At 40.1% G+C, this 19546-nt stretch overlaps 2 protein-coding genes across 2 annotated transcripts in view; both read right to left on the reverse strand.

The window, feature by feature from the left end:
- Positions 1–375, reverse strand: part of LOC111273895 (toll-like receptor 9) — a 14178-nt gene extending 13803 nt beyond the window's left edge. The window contains exon 1 of the mRNA XM_022855920.2: positions 233–375. Within this exon, the coding sequence (XP_022711655.1) occupies positions 233–240 (8 nt within the window). The 5' untranslated portion in view covers positions 241–375. The remainder of the gene's footprint in view (positions 1–232) is intronic.
- An 822-nt stretch (positions 376–1197) lies between these two features.
- LOC111273905 (queuine/queuosine transporter SLC35F2) lies at positions 1198–19379 on the reverse strand. The gene is made up of 5 exons (XM_022855938.2): positions 17397–19379; positions 6994–7408; positions 5427–5743; positions 3832–4048; positions 1198–3586 (listed from the first exon to the last, which is right to left on the reverse strand). The coding sequence occupies exons 1-5, from the start codon at positions 17501–17503 to the stop codon at positions 3227–3229; spliced, it is 1416 nt and encodes a 471-aa protein (XP_022711673.1). The 5' UTR covers positions 17504–19379; the 3' UTR covers positions 1198–3226.
- Positions 19380–19546: the final 167 nt, after the last annotated feature.

Below are 19546 nucleotides of genomic sequence, written 5' to 3' on the forward strand. Positions count from 1 at the left end.
AATACTCTTGAATGCTATTCAACGAACAGATGTCTCTTCATTTTTCGCCTAATAGGCAAAATATACTGGAATAGGGACCTACCTTAGATTGCATTTTCAGCACGTACAATGCATAAGGATAAAAGCTTACCATATAACGTAGTAAATGAGCGTTCTAAAAAGAAAAACAAGGTAACATTGAAGAATATTTTTGGCAGACAAATGCCGCAGGCAAACGCCTAATTATACGTACGAAAACATATTTGCAGACGAGCTTCCTCTGCAGGAGCAACGATGCTAACACAGAAACAATAGGACAGTGACGTCGGCACCTGAGAGAAGCCTGAGGAGGCGTCTGTTGTTTAATCGATGACGCTGTACTACTTAACGGCTAGTAGGAACCGTGCCGGTAGGTTGAGCAGGGGAAATGCCCGAGCTGTAGCAGTAACATGAATGCAGGAAACATCATAGCAGACGCGGGAGAGATCCAAGTCATACGAGGGTGAGCGCTTTCGGCTGCAGGTAGCCGGGATACAAAAACGCATATTAATGCATGCTGATGCATTTCTGGTGTTTGAGAAGTAATTTTATATGAAAGCTTAATAGCAAAATAGAGAAATTAGTGTTTTTTTTTTTGCCGCATTTGGTAAACCTAGAAGTTGGAAAAGATGGTGGAAGAGCTCGCTAAAGGTTTTTGCACGGCACATGCATCAAACACGAATTTTGGAATAGACAGCCAACACATTCGAGTTAATGACGATTAAAGGGCGTTGGTAAATAGTAACTAAAATATGCTTGTAGAAATGTCTTGGACCTTCTTTGCCACAGCAGACATACGCTACAACCCATAGATCCGTTGTCGCTTAGTAGCAAACAAAGCAAGAGCGACCTATAAATGCATTAAGGCCCGCCACTAAATCACTACAGTACTTGCTTACCCAAGGCAACTGGCCTGGCACCCGTTGCCTTAACCACGACATTAATATCTGCTTTGAGGGCTTGAGCTTTTGAAAATGATAGGCATTGCCTTTAATACATTCATTAAATCAATGTCCTATCATTATAGCCTACCAAGCACCAAACTATTGATTAACGACAATTACAAATAAAAGGAAATTGTGCTTAACGAATAACAACGATGAAGGATTTGCGCCCAATAAGGAGGTCTTACCCAAAACAAAAGATAGTCAAGTTTCATTTAAAGAAAACTTTGCTACAAACCTTGTTAGGATTGTACTTTAGTAAGAAAATTGTTAATTTATTCATCCGTAATACACTTCATTATGAAGCATCACGTTTCTCCGTCTGCCTTTTTGGTATTCTTTTCCTTATCAGCATTAGCGCTCAGTCATACATTCAATAGTCATCAATCGCTAGGAGCTTTTATTTGTTCATATTAAGAATATATATGCCAGCTATTACGCTGATTCCCAGACAAGCTAGCGTTATTTTGTCGTCTATGTGGTTTCTTTCTTGTTTCAACAAACGGGTCGTCATTTTCCTATTAGATAGTTTAGTATCATCTCGTTGCGCTGACAACCCAGAACCAAGAGCACGAAAAGTAAGCATCTATTCTGTCTGGCCGTCCTTAACGTTTTGGCCAAGCTTATGTGTTTTATTTTAGCTATTTTCTATTGGCTTTTTGCGGCAATCGTCTTTGTTTTTTTACCATTACGACATTACCGTTTTGGTAATTTATACAATCTTTAAAATTAGTCATCTTGCCCTTTCTTTCTGCTTACGGAGTGATATAAATTGCTTTGTATATTAGTTAACCTTAATTAGTTATTACTTAATATATAATAGTTTTTTCTTTTTTCATTCATGGTGGAGATTATCACCGCACGCCATCATCACTTTTTGAGCCCTTGTTACGTTATGCGGAAAACGCATAATTTTATTTCGTTATTATTTGTCGTACGTTCGACTTCCAGCGCGAAAAAGGGGGCGCACCGGAAGTCAGCCAGCCGGTGCGACCGCCTCTGTCATAGCGTACGCTTCGTGTTGCCCCTATCGTCATATATCACATGAACATTTTGTGTGAATCTGGTGTCACAATACTCTATTATATTAATGTAATTCTCGTTGTTAATTAATCGTGACAAATTTTCTAACCTACGACGACATCATCTTATAATTACCGAATAATTAATACTTACCGCCACGGCCTTTTGGCGCAGAAGGCGGAGGATTGTGCCCATCAGCTTTTCGGGATTATGCCAACCCTTGAAAATTTCAACCATTTTTCTGTCATGACTATACGTATTGTGTAATATTTTGCCTCCGGTAGAAAAACGCCACTACACACAGATATGCGCGATACGAACGAATCCAGTGGCAAATCACTGCATGATCGATTTCAACAACCGCGAAATCAATCAGTTCCTCATATCGTTACGGTTATGGCTGGCAATGTGCGCTGAATTATTATAGAGAGCATTATCAATGAGAGCCGTTGAACTGAAAAATGACCATCTTACATTTGACCTAGCCTTTCTGTCGTCGACCTTAAGGTCGCATCCGGCTTTTTTTTTATTTTCACAGCTGTTTCTTTGTCACCTCGAGTATCGAAAAACGAGCATTAACTTTCTGTCTCGCCTGCCCCCGTTGCTTCCACAAGAAACCTCACTGAGCAACGAAGTGCGCCGAGTGCACACGGACTTGTTCACAAAGGCCGGAATGGAAGGGGTCCGCGTCATATAAAGCTAACGTGCTTACCACAAAAGAACTCGATCATATCGAGTTTTACGGAAAATGAACTAACGATGATTATTAAGAGAAAATCTCGTCTATATATTTTGTTCCTTTCTTTTTTTGTTGTCCTCTTGTGGTTGGTCAACTGTTGTGAAATTACTGAATGTCATACACTAACGCTACGGGTCGCCGATATACCGAAGCATCGATTAGTGTTGCTATTGCTGCAGCTGCTATCCGCAGTTGTCTTTGTCATCGAGACTACGGACGCGCCTGTTGAGTTTGTCCTCACTGTCGTCGTTGCGGCAGCTGCTGTTGTTCCTGTCGTTGACGTCGTCGAAATGACCTTCCCATCCCCGCGTAAAATGACAAAGCCATGGGCATATAGAGGATGATGAGAACGCGAATGCTGTTGATACTGATACGGATAAGAGCATTGATGCTGCTGCTGCTGCTGCTGTTGCTCTGGCTGATGATGGAAGAGTTGATTTTGGTTGATTCGCAGGTGGCCAAGCGATTGCTGATCAACGACGGTGGATGGGGTTGCGCGGTACTATCTGAGCAGGTCGTAATCGGCTACACGGCCGCATGGAATAGTATCGGCCGCGCTCTGATGGTGATGCAGGTGAAGATGATAATGCTGTCCATACTGAAGTGGCCGAGGATGATTCGGATAATGATGCTGGTGATGCTTGCCATTGGCTAAACTTTGGTCACAGCTGTCTGCTGGTTGAAGGGTTTCTGATTCGCCCGCGTTGTCTGGGTCTAGTTGGACGGCCACGCTGAGCCGTGAATGCAGATGCTGGTTGGCCAAACGGATATTTACAAGACAGCCAAGGGGTGTAGGCGCCACATTGAACAGGATGACGCCTGTTAGCACCAATGACAGAGATACGACGTAGAGATAATGCAGCTAAATACGAAGGAAATCGAAAGGAAAATAAATTAGTACATATCAAGAAATACATATAGCCCTTGAGACATGAAGATAATGCCGGTATCGCAGCCATTATTCAAATGTCAACGAATCTACGCATAATTAGATCAGTTCTAGGCGAAGATATCAAAGTATATTTATTTACTGCGTTTTCTTGCGTTGTCCCACATATCTATAGACGCATATATACATGGTTATAAAATCAAGTAGATCATACTAACCCCAAAGGTCTTATTAAGTATGTAGTAATAACCGAGAAGTGACAGCCCGTCGGCGGATAATAGGGAAAGGTTGAGCGCTGTAGCAGACGAATTGGCAATAACAATAGCAGCAAACAGATACATCAGAGTCTGACAAAAACAGAATCCAATCAGTGGCAGCTGTTGGGGTGGCGGTAGCGAAAGCGCTATCTGTACCGCATCCAATTCCAAAATTGCCCTATGGATTCAGACACGTAGGAGAAAAGTTCAAGCAAAACAGGTTGAAGAAGAACACATTTAGCAAAAAAGAAGTACATTAACAAGCACATACTTAGCTTTGTAACGACCGTACTCATAATCAAATTTAGAAAAGCATCGTGGACAAGCACGCATCTTCATTCTGACGTTTGTGTACTAAGTGCAATTTGTATAAGAATATGTTTGAAGGGTCGCACCCGTTGGCAACCTGTACAGCGTTTACTCAAAAGTAATGGGAATACGCTGCGTTACCGTTCGACGGAAGTCCACTGGAAGATTCAATGAGCGTTGCACTTGGCCTGACAACTATTGGATATTTCACATGGTAAACAGCGGCCGTAAAATCCATCCAAAATTTACCATCTCAGATCTTCTCTTTATCATGCGATCATTAAAAGAGATTACCTAATCGATCGGGCTTTACAATCGACTTTGTCTATTAAAAGCAATTGGTACGCTGATAAAAAGTAATCGAACGTTTCTACGGGAAGCAACGGTCATACTACACCTATAGAAAACAAATAACTGAATGTAGTGGATATTATGCTATCAAACATTATGCAAAAAAGTGACCTTTGGCGAAGTACTGACCTCTATATTAAGAGGATACACATTAAACACATTTTCGAGTCTTTTACTAGAAAAGTCTTCGGGGCGCACGCCGCAGTGAACGCTATGGTTCTTCGTTCCGAATCGTTAGTTTTTGCGCCGTTGTAACCATAGCGCACTTAGTCATACTGCTGGGGCTTGGTGTGATTGATAGAATACGTTAGTAGACATTCTTTTCGAAAGAAACAGCTTCAACAAAAACCTCACGGCTCCTGTTCTGGATAGAAACACGTAACATTCACTGCTGGCTTCGTCCATAACTGATGTAGCATTAACGGAGAGTGCTCCCGTCAGGGACTTCTACGTGTTAGCCCTCGCTCTAACTTCGTATGCCCTCTGGTTTTTCTCACCAGTTTTTCTACCTCATACTACAGTTGACGCGCAGCCAACTTTAAGCGCAGCTGAGCTATTACTTTCGATCAACACCCTTAGGAAGCACCAACGTCGTCTTGTTATAATGAAGATTATTTAGAGGTCCTCTAAAAACTATCTCTGCTAGTCTAATTAGGCCGACGCATCAAATAATAAGTGTCGCAGCAAATAAAATAACTTCTATTAAGGACGCTATATGATATTCCCAAAACGAAAAAAACACGTATATGTTATAAGATCATTATCCTCATTTGTAATTAATAATTCCACCGGAAGAGAAGCTCATGAAAAATTCTATTTGAATTACTAAATTACTTTATAATGATTGATGAAGACCAAGCTAGTTAGATTAATAATTTGCTGTATACCATACTTACATCTGTATCCCACTTATCGCACTTGCAAAGAGGCCAATCATGGCAAGAAATTCTACACTTCCTGAGAATGCTTTAACCGTAAACTCCTGCAGGACATTTGAAACGCCGTAAAGCGCCCCTGCAGATAGGCACAGCATATCTCCAAACAGACGATTCTGTGGAGTCGTATTGTTGTACTCTAGGACGTTGCTCCATACAAGCGAGCCGATACCCAACAGACAGATCCCGACACCGCTTATATGGACAATTTTGTAGCGAACCTTTAGAAATAGCCATGATAATGCCAGCACAATTGGGATGCTAAAACAATCTAACATCTGCAACAAAGACAGATAAAAAAAAATACCATAAGTAAGGTTACAAGTTGTTGTTTCCATTAAATTTGACCTTTTTTGCTTTCACTTGTAGCACAAACAGATGTTCCGTATACACTCAAATGCATATTCGATAATAAGTGAAAAGTCTGTTCTCTTTGTTGTTGTTGATTCGCCATGTGGATTTTTTAATCAAAACTGTTTGTTAGAAAAGTAAATTATAGGCAACTTATCTAACGACAAGTAAGTTTTGCTGTAAATATGGCGTTACAATACAATACGGCTTTGTATAGGTTCGTTGGAGTGCAATTACAGAATAGTTTTATTGCAGAAATTCGTTTATCGTGAAACGCTAGCAGTTTCCTCGTTTCCCACCTCGATTCGATTCCCGCATCTACGAACTTTTTTCAGCTATTGTGCAGATATCTCGTAAATGTAAAGCTGCTGTCAAGATAGATATACCTCTACCCACTAGTTCAGTCCATCTGTTTCTTTTCGTCGATGTTCAGAAGAAAAGGACTAATTGTGATTCGGATCAAACAGACCGCGCTCCAGTGGCCCATCGCGGAATAGAGACATTGATACAGTCCACGCAAGGCTGCCTTCTAAAGACAGCTGTACCAAACCAATAATAAATCAGGGGGGCGTATTTGAACTAAAATCCAACGCGGCCGAATTCGATGGGACCAAGACTCACGCGGCTCTTTGACTTAGAGCCATTACATCAGCGGCTGAAGGTTTGGAATTTTTGGTCTTTTTTCATTTTTGCCACAGTTACCTTAAGACTGCGACCAACTACGACGAAGGAGACGTCAATGTTTTCGGTGCGTTGTAGAGAAACTATATCAGGACCTCCGAATGCTGCTACCACAAAATGAACGGGCCGGCGTAATGTAACTTCGATTGGATAATGTCATCATAATAACAGTTCCCGGAACATGACAAGCGACATTCCTTTCCGGAGATTATTTTTCTTAAGGGAATGTTTTTGTTACAGTCAAAGCATCTTTCTGCTTGAAAAGAGGTAAGGACTATTCTCCGTTTTCGAAAAACGTTACCCTATATAACTAGTGTTTAACAGGCAGCTTTCGGAGCTACACTTATATCCACCAACCTCCGTCTTTTAGGCCAGCGTGCTGTAACAGGAGAAATCAAAGAAATATACTATTGTAACGAAGTGGCCTTACGCACACACAGACATGATCTTTGTCAGGACACCTAGCCAGTACACTTTTGTGCTTGCTTGCTCCTACCTGTACGCTGGGCAGAGTCGTATATTTGTAGGCGTGAAGGATGAGATAGTTGGCCTCGACATCTATTGCTGCTACTACAAAATATTTGACACCTCGACCTCGCATCACGTTGAGTAGCGAGTTCTCCCCTCGTCGACAGGCCAAAAACGGAATAAAAATAAGGAACATAATCACGTACGTAGGAAACACAAGCGTTGCGGATAAGCTGGTGATGCTTCCACTTCCAGCTCCAACTGCCAATCCCCCGCCCCCGCTGGTGTCAGTTCCTGCTTCGGAAAGGCTGCTGAGGCCACTGCTGCTGTCCTTCGCTGCATCCCGCGAACGGTGGACGGACTTGATATCTTGCAGACAGTACGCCGTCCCACAAACCAGCACAGATGCCAACTGGCCGCATATTACCGATTTGAGCGTATTGCTGTAAATGAATAGAAAGGTGAGTGAAAAAGCACCAAAATTAATAACGGCAAGTTGTGATAATCGTGTTTAAATTGAATAATGATAACCTAACTTCGTCTGAGACTTTTCGAGGTATAATACAACTAAATATGGCACTAAAGTTAATCAATATAAGAGGAAAGCTATAGCGTTTTCTAATAAAATCAATGCTCTCTGTACAACTTGTGGATTTGATATACGATTGTCTGTTAAAAACAAAATTTTCACAGCTGAAATCCAATCTTGCCGCATTGAAAAAATCCCCACCAAAATAAAAAAAGGAAACTTATTTCTTGTACGAAATTGACGGTCTACGTTATCGTTAGTTTTTGTGCGGCTTCCGGGGAATCTAAAAAGGATTTCCATAAGCCGAATCGGAAAATTCTTGATAAAGTTCGAATTAATAGCGCTCAAGAGTTCATAAAGATGGCTCAAAAAGCCATCTTAAATACATCCAAGTTTTCATACAAAAGTTAACGGCCATTTTAAAGAAGATAATATTGATAGCCGATTGTGACTGTCCAGAGTTAATTAGGCTCCAGTTATGGTTCGTTGTTTTGAAACCTTTTACACTTTTTGGATTTTCCGAGCCGTTTCTAGGACTTTTGGCCTGCTATCAACCTGAAATTTACCACAGCCGAAAATGTCTGCATGTCGCGTATTCCAGTGAAATGTAAACAAGTTTACGTCTACCAATATCGCTTGATGCACGGTTACAATTAAAACATTATTTGTGAAATAGTATAAATACTTTGGAAACGACTAGTTAGTGATTTTAGGTCCCGGATTGTAGCTACAGTTTCAGTGAATGGTGACTATATTACGTAATTGTTAGAAATGACACTTCCTGGACCTGAAATGTCGTTGAAACATTTGACTTGGGTAGCCGAATCTACACACACATATAGAATTAGTAAAGTACCCTTGTAATGAGGTTTTTGCCATTTTTCAGAAACACTCAATAGATGGGTATATATAACGTATTTCTAGATAAGTTCTAGATGTGTATTTCTAGATAAGGAATATTTATATAGGCATAACCTAAATACGCTTTATTTAAGCAGCAATTTAATCGACATTTTGGTCAGCAATTGGTTGAATATAATCATTCGGAGAAATCGCTCGGCTTTAAGGCCATTGCAAGCCGCTACGTTCAATGTTAAAGTTTGTACGCCGCATAGTCCTCAAAGCATGGGGTTGAATAATCTAATGAGATTGATTAAGGTCCAACTTTTTCTTAGGAAGCTAAGCATTCATTTAAGTTTTGTCGCGAACAGTCAGAAGAAAACTTATACTGCGATTGTAGACCTATCATTCCATATCAACTAAGGCTCGTTGTTTATATATATGCATCAAGTTGATGGATTTGGTACGGCTATATAAAAGTAAGGCACTATTCTGTCGCAGAATATTGATTGTGCCTGTTAATACTGATGCTTAAATTACGCAACATTAGTTTTTTAAATTCTTGAAAAAATCCATTTTATGGGGATGGTTTTTTTTGCAAACAATTTTTTTTGCAACAATTTTATATTGCGGTAAGATTTATGGTCGATAGTGAGACTGGATATTCTAATCTGCGTATACGAAAATAAGCACCACGTATAGTCTTCACTAAAGACTTTTCAAGTCAATTACCTCCTTCTATTTGTGGAGTAAATACACTACAGTATAAAATCTACAAATGGAGCAGACTTGAAAGTAGCACATTTTGGTGAAATCATCTGCAGAAGGTGCACGCCTTAGCTTTCTTTCTGGTAAAAGCTCTGATTTACAAAATATGAGAAACCTTGCGACCTTTAACAATTTCTCAAATGGTCTATTTGTATGAAGGAAGTCATTCCAATTATTAAAAAATCAATCAGCGCAAAGAATCGATCGAAAGTAACAATGCAAATAGAGCATAGCAAGGTTTCATTAAACTTTGTCATGTAATCAAACGTAAGTAAATTTGGCATTTTCTTTTGTTTTTTTGGCAAACTAACCTCTTCTTTTTTTAATACTCTTTACTTATTTGTTGCGATACACTCATATATTGTACGTATGTTGTATCTTACTAATTGCGGCAAACATATGGCGTATGTTAATAAAACAGAATTATTTGTCTTGTCATGTGTGGAACTTGGGATTACGGCTTATACACTAATTGTATAGAAAGGTATTGTTTGATAATTCCGACGTGGAAGTTGAATGAATAACATAATTGCCTGCTAACCTCAGGGACACGCTGTGGTGTGGGTTCTAACGTGGGCGTAAACAGACTTTCGCTTGCGTTGGAGATACAGGACGTAGAATTCGAGAATAAAACACGATACTCTCGGCTAAACGTCCCTCAGCATTTTTACTTGCTAGGCTAACAGCTCAATGAAAGATTTTTTTGTAATTAAATGCAAACTAAAGTGTAAGCTTCAAACAGCAAATTTGAGCAAGCTCTGTGACCCCATAATCGTCGCTTAAAAAATTAAGGTAAAAGTTTTTACTTCACTTGTGGTAGCTTTTCTATAGCTGAATGATGCAGTTCACAATGAATCGCACCCAGTGATAGAAATCATTGCTTGAGGAACCGACAACCTCTATAGTTTTCTCCTATAAATTACGATAATTTATGGAATGTTTTGGTCCATGCAATATCAGGACACTGCGATAAGGCTACTGATTCTTTAAAAAGACAGTAGTAACAACTATGGGCCTCGCTAAGTTATGTCCCAGTTCTCTGACCTCGAAATAGGCTTGCCTAAAGAAAAGTAGGCTTCATCAGATCATTAATGGTAGGTTTCTTTAGCAGAGTATCGCAGACAGACATATAGAAAACGATTTCTATACAAGCACTAAAGGGGAGAAAGTTGCTTCTATTAACGACGTTCTCTCCTCAGCCAGAGGAAATCAACGCTCAAGGTACTAATCATTCGGCACGTAGATGAATGTGTACCTTGGATACTCTATTCGTCACTGAAACAGGTGTCTACCGTCAGCGAGAAACCCTGCAAAACACCGGCCGATTCCCTAAGGAGCTGCTAAAAGAGCGTAACTCTACGTAGCATAAGAAGACTGCTGCACAAAGGGCCCGCTTGCCTTGGCTGCAATGTAGCTGTTTACTTGCCCTCATACTTTAGCAAACAGCAGCTTAAAGCTTAGAGCTTAGGTAACTTGGGTCTTCCAAATGTAACGTTAAGAAGATTAGGTAACTTTTTAAATAAGGTAGTTCTTATAACGGTAACTTATAAGAAAAGTCTCAATTTGGAACCGTTTTAGCCTGTCCTTAACGTCGTTCTTACGATGATGGTAAAGCTTAGGAATGTTTTAAACTTTTAATTACACGCGTTTTTGACACAGCCCTGCTTACCAAAGTTACCATCTATTGTCCCGCAATATGACTGATAATCGCACACATTCGAAAAACGTTTGGATGACCATATACTTAATCCATTCAAAATAAATGGGTTTCTGTCCGAAGAGCATAGTGTACAGGCTGAATGGCCAAAGTATAGCGTGTATTCAAAAATGAAAAACTACGTACGTATTTTCGGGTGAATGCAAAAGGGAAAGGAAATGTTCAGAATCAGAAAAAGCCTCTAAAAATAAAGCAGTGAACATTTCCTTTATAATAACTCTATTAAAAAGTATATGACAAAAATGAAAGGTGTTTTTTTTTAATTAATGGATCCAATGGCTTAACTATCAGGGGCATGTCTGCGCATATTTGGGCTAAAATTAATAAAATAATAAAGACGTAAAGCATGAACAAGTGCCCGCTCCAGCCCGTCGGTCTGAATCAAATGGCCTGATAATTAGAGTTATACGAATACCTTGGCTCATATCTTGCCAGCTATTGATGTAGACCATCTTAGTTTCATTTTTGATGACATACTCTTGAAGTTCTCTAACAAACATTTTAGACTAATTGGTTATCAAGTTAAGCAACGACAGATCTCATTGACCCCTTTGAGGCTGTTTAATTGCTGGCTAAGCACGTCCTACCATGGCGGGCCGCACTATCATTTATCCTCTTCTCAGCTTTGTTTGAATAAACGCGCCACAGTAAGAAGCTACGATTGAGGTGCGTGAACAATAACATAACTCAATATGCCAAAGCATTCGATTCTATATCAATCCAAAGTTTCATGGGAATTTCTCAATATGCTTCCTTTCAAATAGAGATGTCTGAAAATACTTAACATCGTATTTTACTGGTAGAGAAAATACAGTCCGTATCGGAGAAGCGTTATCCGGAAGGTAAAACGTCGTAAGGGGAGTGACTGCCGCAGGGTCTACTCCAGGCCCGCTCATATCCATAATCTTAATTTTGGTTTCACATCACTAAATTCCAGTTTCGAGCCGATTTGCTATGCAGACGACATTAGCCTTTTGCATAGGTTGTACAAAAGACTGCACTCAAAAAAGAGCCGTCTAATTGCTCTCATTGGGTCACGACTACAATTCAACAGGTTGGTATTAATATCAGTGAAGCCACTATAGTGCTATTTAGGTCTGTGCGGTCCGGGTTGACATTGGATAGCACACAAATAACTACTATGAAACCAACTATTTAGATTCGTCTTTGGCTATAAACGATTTTGGATCCATTTGATTTAAATGCTATGGAAGTGTAACTGTTCCGGCCAAAGTCAGATCGCTCAAAGTACACTACGAGGTATTAGTTAACACCTATATTGGGCTGTGCTAATTCTTACTATCACTCATGAGGTAACAAATACTGTCTAGCCTAACAAATGTGATGCACTTAGGCCAGCTTACGAATAACACAAAAGAAACCTTCTCGAATACTTCGAAGCCTCAGCGTGAAGTATTTTTGCTAACAGATCATACTTCACCAGTTCGGTTGCTGGCCGCAGCGTCTCAGAACACCCGATTAACAGGCAGATTTTTAAAATAGTGAAACGTTGCTGGATGCTAATTCCGTTTACTGCTAACATACGTTCATCTTTTTCTTTTTGAAGAAGAAGAAGAAGATCGTGATATGAAATCTATTCGAAGCTCATCTCAGGTCGTTCCGTACACAAAACTGATATTTACAGATTAAGACCGAAACTTAGTGATAGATCTTATCTGTTGAAAGTATGATTAACCTCAGATATGATGCGATGGAACCGAAGCAGTAAAACAACAATATATAAAATGTTTATGATATTTAAAAATACATTTAAGTCACACTAATCCAATTTCGGCTCAATTTTCGACAAAAAATTGTTGACTCTGCCATTATTTTGTTGAAAGGGAACGCATGTCCGGAAGGTTAACTAGAAAAATGCGCGTTTTGTCTATACTAGACTAGTGTCTATTTAATTTGTCCAGTCCACAACTTATGGCATAGAAAAAGGTAATCGAACGAGTTTGCTCTGTTAAATTATCATCCTTAGGCCATTCAAGTTACCCCTCTGATTAGTAAGTTAGCGCGATATCGTCTCTAAATGGCGGCCTAGTTAGTATTATTCATTTTATTCTGGAGTTTGGGCAACATGTTGGGGCTCTTTTAAAATATACGATCTGAGTTACCTGTTTCCGTTGACAAAGTGCCTCGTATTCGTAGCAATCCGACAGTAGAGCGAGAAACAACCGCTCATTTTCTTTATTCTGTCATACCTACTTCTACACCTTTGTTTAACTTCAAGTTGTGCTATTTTATCATTTTAGTCAATGAAATGAATTATATTTGAGGAAACTTTGTTCCTATCTCTTTTACTATCTATTCGGTATGTATCGAGGCCATTAATACGACGTTTAGCCTTTATGGTCGTGGACCTAATAAAGCTGCTGTCAGCGGAAATTATTTTTTTTGACACACATTTAGCTTGTGTTGCGTATGACTGATCTATATCAAATATATCCTGTGTACCACATTCTCTGGTCTGTCTTAGCTTCCAAGAGAGAGCTGCTTCCAGAAACTGCGCACACTCTTCCTTCGGGACACTCCGCTTGGCTATATAGACAGCAGATGAAAATATCAATGCATCCATAAGGGTCAACATGCGCTCTCCGATTTAAACCCTCGCGTCATCGACAGGAATTGTTCCATAAAATTTGGGTTTCAGTCATCTGTCCACTTCTTCGGTAATCCAATCATGGGTCTGTACCTGCGGCCGCTTATCCTGTTTGAGGCCTGAGATCACCAGTAGCTAACGACCGATAATCGTTTCCATGTATATTTTACCACTTTTGGTTCGTGATTATAATTTTTCAGCTTCCTTTTTAGCATGAGAAAATGCTTCTTTCCCAATTATCGTTTGGAGATAACGCAACTCTAAAGAAGAAATTTATATTTTGTGAACACATCAATCTGCTGAAGGGTCTTAGAGGCAAATCAGTTTACGATTAGGCCAAGTTCTTGTCTTTTCTTCATTAACAGTATGTTTCAATAGCGAGCAGTTCTTTACTTGTTACCATCGACACATAGAGAAAAAAAATACGTGTGTAATGAAATAAAAAAAACTCATGAAATTCATCATTGCTTCCGTACACCTTTGCTGCTACTTAACTCTTAGGTGAACTAATAGAGTCCAACTCGGATTTTCGGTAAAAAAAACATCTTAGAAAGATATTATTAGGCGTTGGCTTCATTTTAACATAACTTTGAAAACATACGCAGAAACACAAGTTTACTTATGGATTTTTCTTTTTCATTCTATAGTGTTACGAACGCGACTAATAACGCGGTGTTGTAGTTTTCTAGTTATAGTAGTTAGTAGTAGTTATAGTTAGTTTCTAGCAAAATCAATCTATTCAAGAGATTTCATACCAGCACAAGTGACGAATCCTATTCAATAAAAAAAAAATACATGTATATTCACCGAAATGTATCGAACAAAACCAAATCAAAAGACTATTAAACTGTGCTATTTCTAAAGGTCACTAAACACTGCAGAGTCCTACATTTGCAGGATTATTACAGGGATATCCTGTAATATTCCGCAGCTAATTGTTCTAAGGCAAAGACTGACTTGTGTCTATGATGTAGACTCCTAAACGGAAGGGGTCTACAGAGATTTGTGATTCCTAGAGAAAACTGAAACGAGCATATTAAAAAAATGCAATTTGAAATCGTGATATCAAATAAGTAAAGCGTATATAGAATTTGAACCCGTAAATCTGGCGGCAGCCCTTGCTTTCTGAAATGAACGCTATCTAAACCAAGTTGACAACTATAGTTTTACGGTGATGGAGAAATAACAAACGGGCCAAATAATGTGTCCTTGCTCTGTCTCAGTGATGCTCTGCTTGCTAAAAAGAACGGGTTTATAAAATTAGAAATATCGTTTTATTATGACAACGAACTTATATTTGGGAAATCCAACTTGGCAAAATGTTTCCCTTCGTGTTCTTGAACGTTTGTCCTAAATATCCCAAGCTGTATCGTTTATCAAATAAACGACAATAAAAGAATACCTCTATTGTTAGTACCGAAAACGTCACTTAATGTTTTTAGAATCTATGTGCCACATACATTCTAAAGGAGAGACAGTTATTGAGGCGGTGTACATAAGATAAGTGCATATTATTAGTTTATATACACACTTACTTTCTGCGATGTCTTACTTAGCCCAGCTGTGGCCCTTTTTGTATTTACCAGAAAGACAGATACATTTGAAGACTTGCCTATGGTCTTTATCTTTGTCTCTTCTAGAGACTCGGGATCAAATGATAGGTCGTTTTCTGCTTTGCCATATATCTTTGAAAACGATGTATACCTTATTCCGTAAGGCGCCCACAGAACCTTCGAAAGAATACCGCAAGACGTTGGCTTGAAGCTACAAACGTCATATAGACCTGAGTGTTTTGCAGTTGTTATCATTTGTCTTGAAGAACACAACTGCCTTAGTTCTGCTAAATTAAGGACTCTAACGATCTTTTGATTTGTAGAAACGAGAGATGTGCGTTTGAAAAGTAGCAACATCTATACAAGTAATCTCTTGATTACCAGGTGAATATTTTTCCGCTACGTCTGGCATCTTAAATGGTTTGAGTTTTACGTCCGGTATCGTATGAGGCGTTCCACCGAACGGTTGATTCCCGGAACAAAGTGTGTCCACAAGTTTAGCAGGCGAATACGCTACCTACTGCATAATCACCGAGACAGATCTGGATATCAGAATCTACTTGAAATAAATTCTTTTGAGTGCCTTAAGATAGGTAGGTTAAAACAATATAAAAACCTATTTACAGATTTTTTCATAACAGACGTTTCCCTAAAACCGGTCGATTAATGACTTGTTGGAGTTGATCTATGAGTTTTCCTCGTTTAGCATTCTATTTTTATCTGTGCAAGTCTGATTGAACTACAGGGATATATATAAGGATGAAATACCTTAGAATACATCGCATCGCTCCTCTTTGTAGCCGAGAGGCCCTCGAACCTTTACCTAATCTGTAGTATATCCCTTACGTTTTCGATAAACGCCAGTTATGAGGTAGCGGACGACAATTCATTAGCAAATATTTCGAACAGACTGCCGCGTAACCGTATGAACTATACGAGAGTTATCTGAACCTGAAGTGCCGTGTTGACATAGCACTGTTTAATTATTCGAGTGCAAACTATGGGGGAAAGACAATGTATTTTGTATAAATACTGACGCACAGGGATCACGTTTGTTTACGTGTGAGTATCGCTAATAGAGAATCTGACCAATCCGTCATACGAGTATTTTCGTCTGAGCGATCAACCCTGACTTGCTTTCAATTTCATACGATTCTATCATAGGTCCACTGCTAAACTTCGAAGTCATTCAACCTATAAATGTTGTACTCACATGTTGTGACCAACAGATAGTAATTGACCTTCTTGCCTAGGACGCGTGTTTACCTTTTACTTTTCTATAAAATCGGTTTAATCGATTTCGATAGAAGCGCCAGTTACCTATACGTGTCTTGACTCCATTTAGTAGTTTGTTATCGTAAAGTGGCATTATCTATTTATTTACGTAACATATATATTTATCATTGGCTAAATGGGAACGGATGTAAAAAAATGGCCAAATCATTCCTTTGTTGCGCAATTGCAGAGGCCTCTTTAGAACTTAAATCTGTAATTTGATTCGAAATCGAAGAAGCTATGTTTGAAAAAATCAAAATGCTACATCATGGAGAACTTTTCCGTAACAGAGGCACAACGTTAGCTTTGTTGTTGTAGATTTGGGGTTAACTTCAAGTTAGAAAGGACGTCTTGCCCATTGACAGAGGGGACTCGGACGTTTATTTGTTTAATAATAAGACATTTCATAATAAGCGCTCTTAAATTATTAACTTTTAAAAATCGTCAGATCATTTTGTCCTTTAATTCTTTGCAAATCATATGATCATATTTCTTGTGCAAGTTTTTTCGAAAGTTGAGAGTTGTAATCTTTATGCAATTTTGCCACCTAAATAGTAAATCTGTTTACTATTGTATTGTCGCCTCTTTCTAATAATTAAATTGGGAAAAATTATAGCTTGTTACCTGTCTTCTATTTAATCTCGTAATTCCATGCAGTTTGCGTCCTATTCGCAATCTGTTGGGCTTAAACAACTTGAAAAGTCTAACGACCAGATAGATCTAGAATTTTAACTAACAGTAAAACTTCGAAAGGAGTAACTTTTGTCCCGCAGGCGAAATAAATAGGATCATCTTACGAAGCTCGCATTGTGTTTTGTTTGACTCACAATGACGACACACGAACTGATCGCAGACTACTGTCACTCGAAAGAGAAAATCGTTCAGTCAGTTCTACCAAAAAAAATTGACGCCATTTAACATGGTAATTTTGATAAAAAGCAAAAACAAATGCACCTCTTAATTACTACGACTACCATTAAATTACCGTTATGAAGAAGGGAAACTGCTAATACTGCGTCCTATCATATCGCACAATAACATATATCCTTTGAAGTACAGACACAGTTTGACGAATTTGTCTTTTTGCGCGATTACTGTCATTTTTTCTCATCAGCAATAACATTTTTCAATAAATACGTACCACAGACTGAAGCGTTCTTTTTTTTGTTGATGCTGACACGCAGCGTATTCATCACGAACGAAGCTGTCCCGCTCGGCAACGTCTCCAAGGGAGCCCGTCTGCTCCATCGCTTGTCGTGTCACGGCCCGTCGTGCCGTGCTGTACGTCGTGCACTCGCAACCGCCGTTACGAAGCGGTCGTGGTCGTGCACAGAACGTCCTCGTAGCAACCCTGATTCTCCTTCGACCGTAGTGGCATCAGCGCAGCGATGATCTACATCGTGTTTTTTAGACCAATCAACATCTATGAATAAATAGCAAGGCCAGCATCGAGTATCGAGGAGTATTGAGCAGCGTCAATAAGCTGAACTGCTTTGAGCGTTACCGGGCAGAATAAAACATTAGGCAGAGTCGGCGGCCGACGAAAGGGGTCTGTGGAGTTCGCCTCGCGCAGTAACCAGATGTTGCCAAGGCACCACTAGGGAACAAGACGCGTACACCCTTAATAACCAAAAAAGTACCTGAGTGGCTTCTCAGCGCCTGCTGCCGATCCACGCTACTCGGGTGACGTCTGGTCCAGAGTAAAAAAGTATTAAAGCAAAGATATTTGGCAATGCCGGCCTCTTCTAGAATGTTTTTCTATCTTGGTTCATATTCTTTGCAATAATTTTTGTAACTAAATGTTGTGCTTATTGCTACTGTTACTGTTGTCGTGGTTGTCGTTGTTGCCGCGTCGAATCAAGTAACCGATATTGACCGTAACGGTTTGTATTCTTCAACCGTCTGAGACACAAAATCCCACTTCTAAAAATCAAGACCCAACGCGGCACCACTGACGGTATGTATCGCACCACACTTACAGCCAGTATTCAGAGATCACACAACCTATAGGTAACAACACTCTTCAGCAGACTGCAGTCAAAGCAGTACTCGTCGTCAGTCAGCAGGAATAGCAATAATACGAGCACGCCGATTAGCGCGCGACACGATGGCGTAACATAGACGCAATGAAAACGTTTTCATTTTTTAAGAGAGAGAAGAAACAACACGCCAGCGAAAAAGATAAAGCAAATATGGTAATTAATTGTACAAATAGCGGTTAGAATTTCTCCGAACAGGATATCACACAGGAGAGGAACACGCACGGCAGGTTACTCCAAAGGAGAGAAATGATCCTGTGGAACACCACTGGCCGGATGACTACATGGAAATAAGGAATGGCCTATTGATCAAAATACTCCAATGTAGTCCAAAGCCGTCAAGCTCATGTCATTAGGCGTCTATAGCCCTTCATGTACGTGTACGTAAACATACACACGGCCATCCACTGTATTAAGGGGTGTAAAGTAGTTTTCGTGGCTTGAATTACGTCGGATACTTAAATAACTACCATTTTATATCGACAAGTGATCGCGGGTGATAAGTAGGGTGCGCACCACAGCAATTGCAGCATTTTAAGCACGATAAGACTTAGGTAGCAGAAGTGCTCCATCTCCTGCTGTTACATTCTCGTCCACGTACGATTGTGTACGGCATTCAGGTTTGCCTGTTCACTTTGGGCGGCATCACATCGCATAGCAATAGCACAGGGGCAAAGCCCAACGACATTTAGCACACAGAAAACATTACATCAGCGGCTGGTCTTGCCGTTTCCGTTTGTTGTCCTTTTTCTCTTTTCCTCCGCTGCTATAGCAATTGAAACAGGGGATGGCAGTGGCGGCGGCAGCAGCGGCTCTCGATCTCGAATTGGACATTCCATGAGTCCATTCTTCCAATCCTCCACGACGGAACGTACTGCACGCGCCGAGGAAAGACGACCGTGCCGAGCCGTGATGAGTAGCACCTTTCGCTTTGCCGCGACCCGCCTGCCCCAGTTGCGATGCTGCGTCTGCTGGAACTCAGCCGCTGCCCTCGTTGAACGCAACTTGATTCGTTTGTACGGCGGTAGCTGGGGTGACTGCTGTGGCGCGGCACCTCATGCGTTCTCTCCTTCCCCGACTATCCCTGCTGGCTCTCTGCTTCTCTTTCACTCGCAACAGCAGCTACTGAATGCAACGTCGCGCGTTTGGCCGCAGAGTGGAGGCGAAGAGCGGAGGGAGTAGCGCTTCGTGAACACACACCATTGTAGAATAGAGGCAATCACAGAGAACAAGCTCTTTGTGTAAAGAAGCT

The sequence above is a fragment of the Varroa jacobsoni genome, unplaced genomic scaffold (assembly GCF_002532875.2).
Source record: "Varroa jacobsoni isolate VJ856 unplaced genomic scaffold, vjacob_1.0 scaffold_234, whole genome shotgun sequence".
Lineage (NCBI taxonomy): Eukaryota > Metazoa > Arthropoda > Arachnida > Mesostigmata > Varroidae > Varroa > Varroa jacobsoni.

Coding starts and splice junctions, on each gene's coding strand:
- LOC111273905 (XM_022855938.2), bottom strand. CDS start 17,503: ATGGAGCAGACGGGCTCCCTTGGAGACGTTGCCGAGCGGGACAGCTTC. Junction 7,409..17,396: donor AAAGAACGCTTCAGTCTGTG/GTACGTATTTAT, acceptor ATTCATTTACAG/CAATACGCTCAAATCGGTAA. Junction 3,587..3,831: donor TACTTAATAAGACCTTTGGG/GTTAGTATGATC, acceptor CTTCGTATTTAG/CTGCATTATCTCTACGTCGT.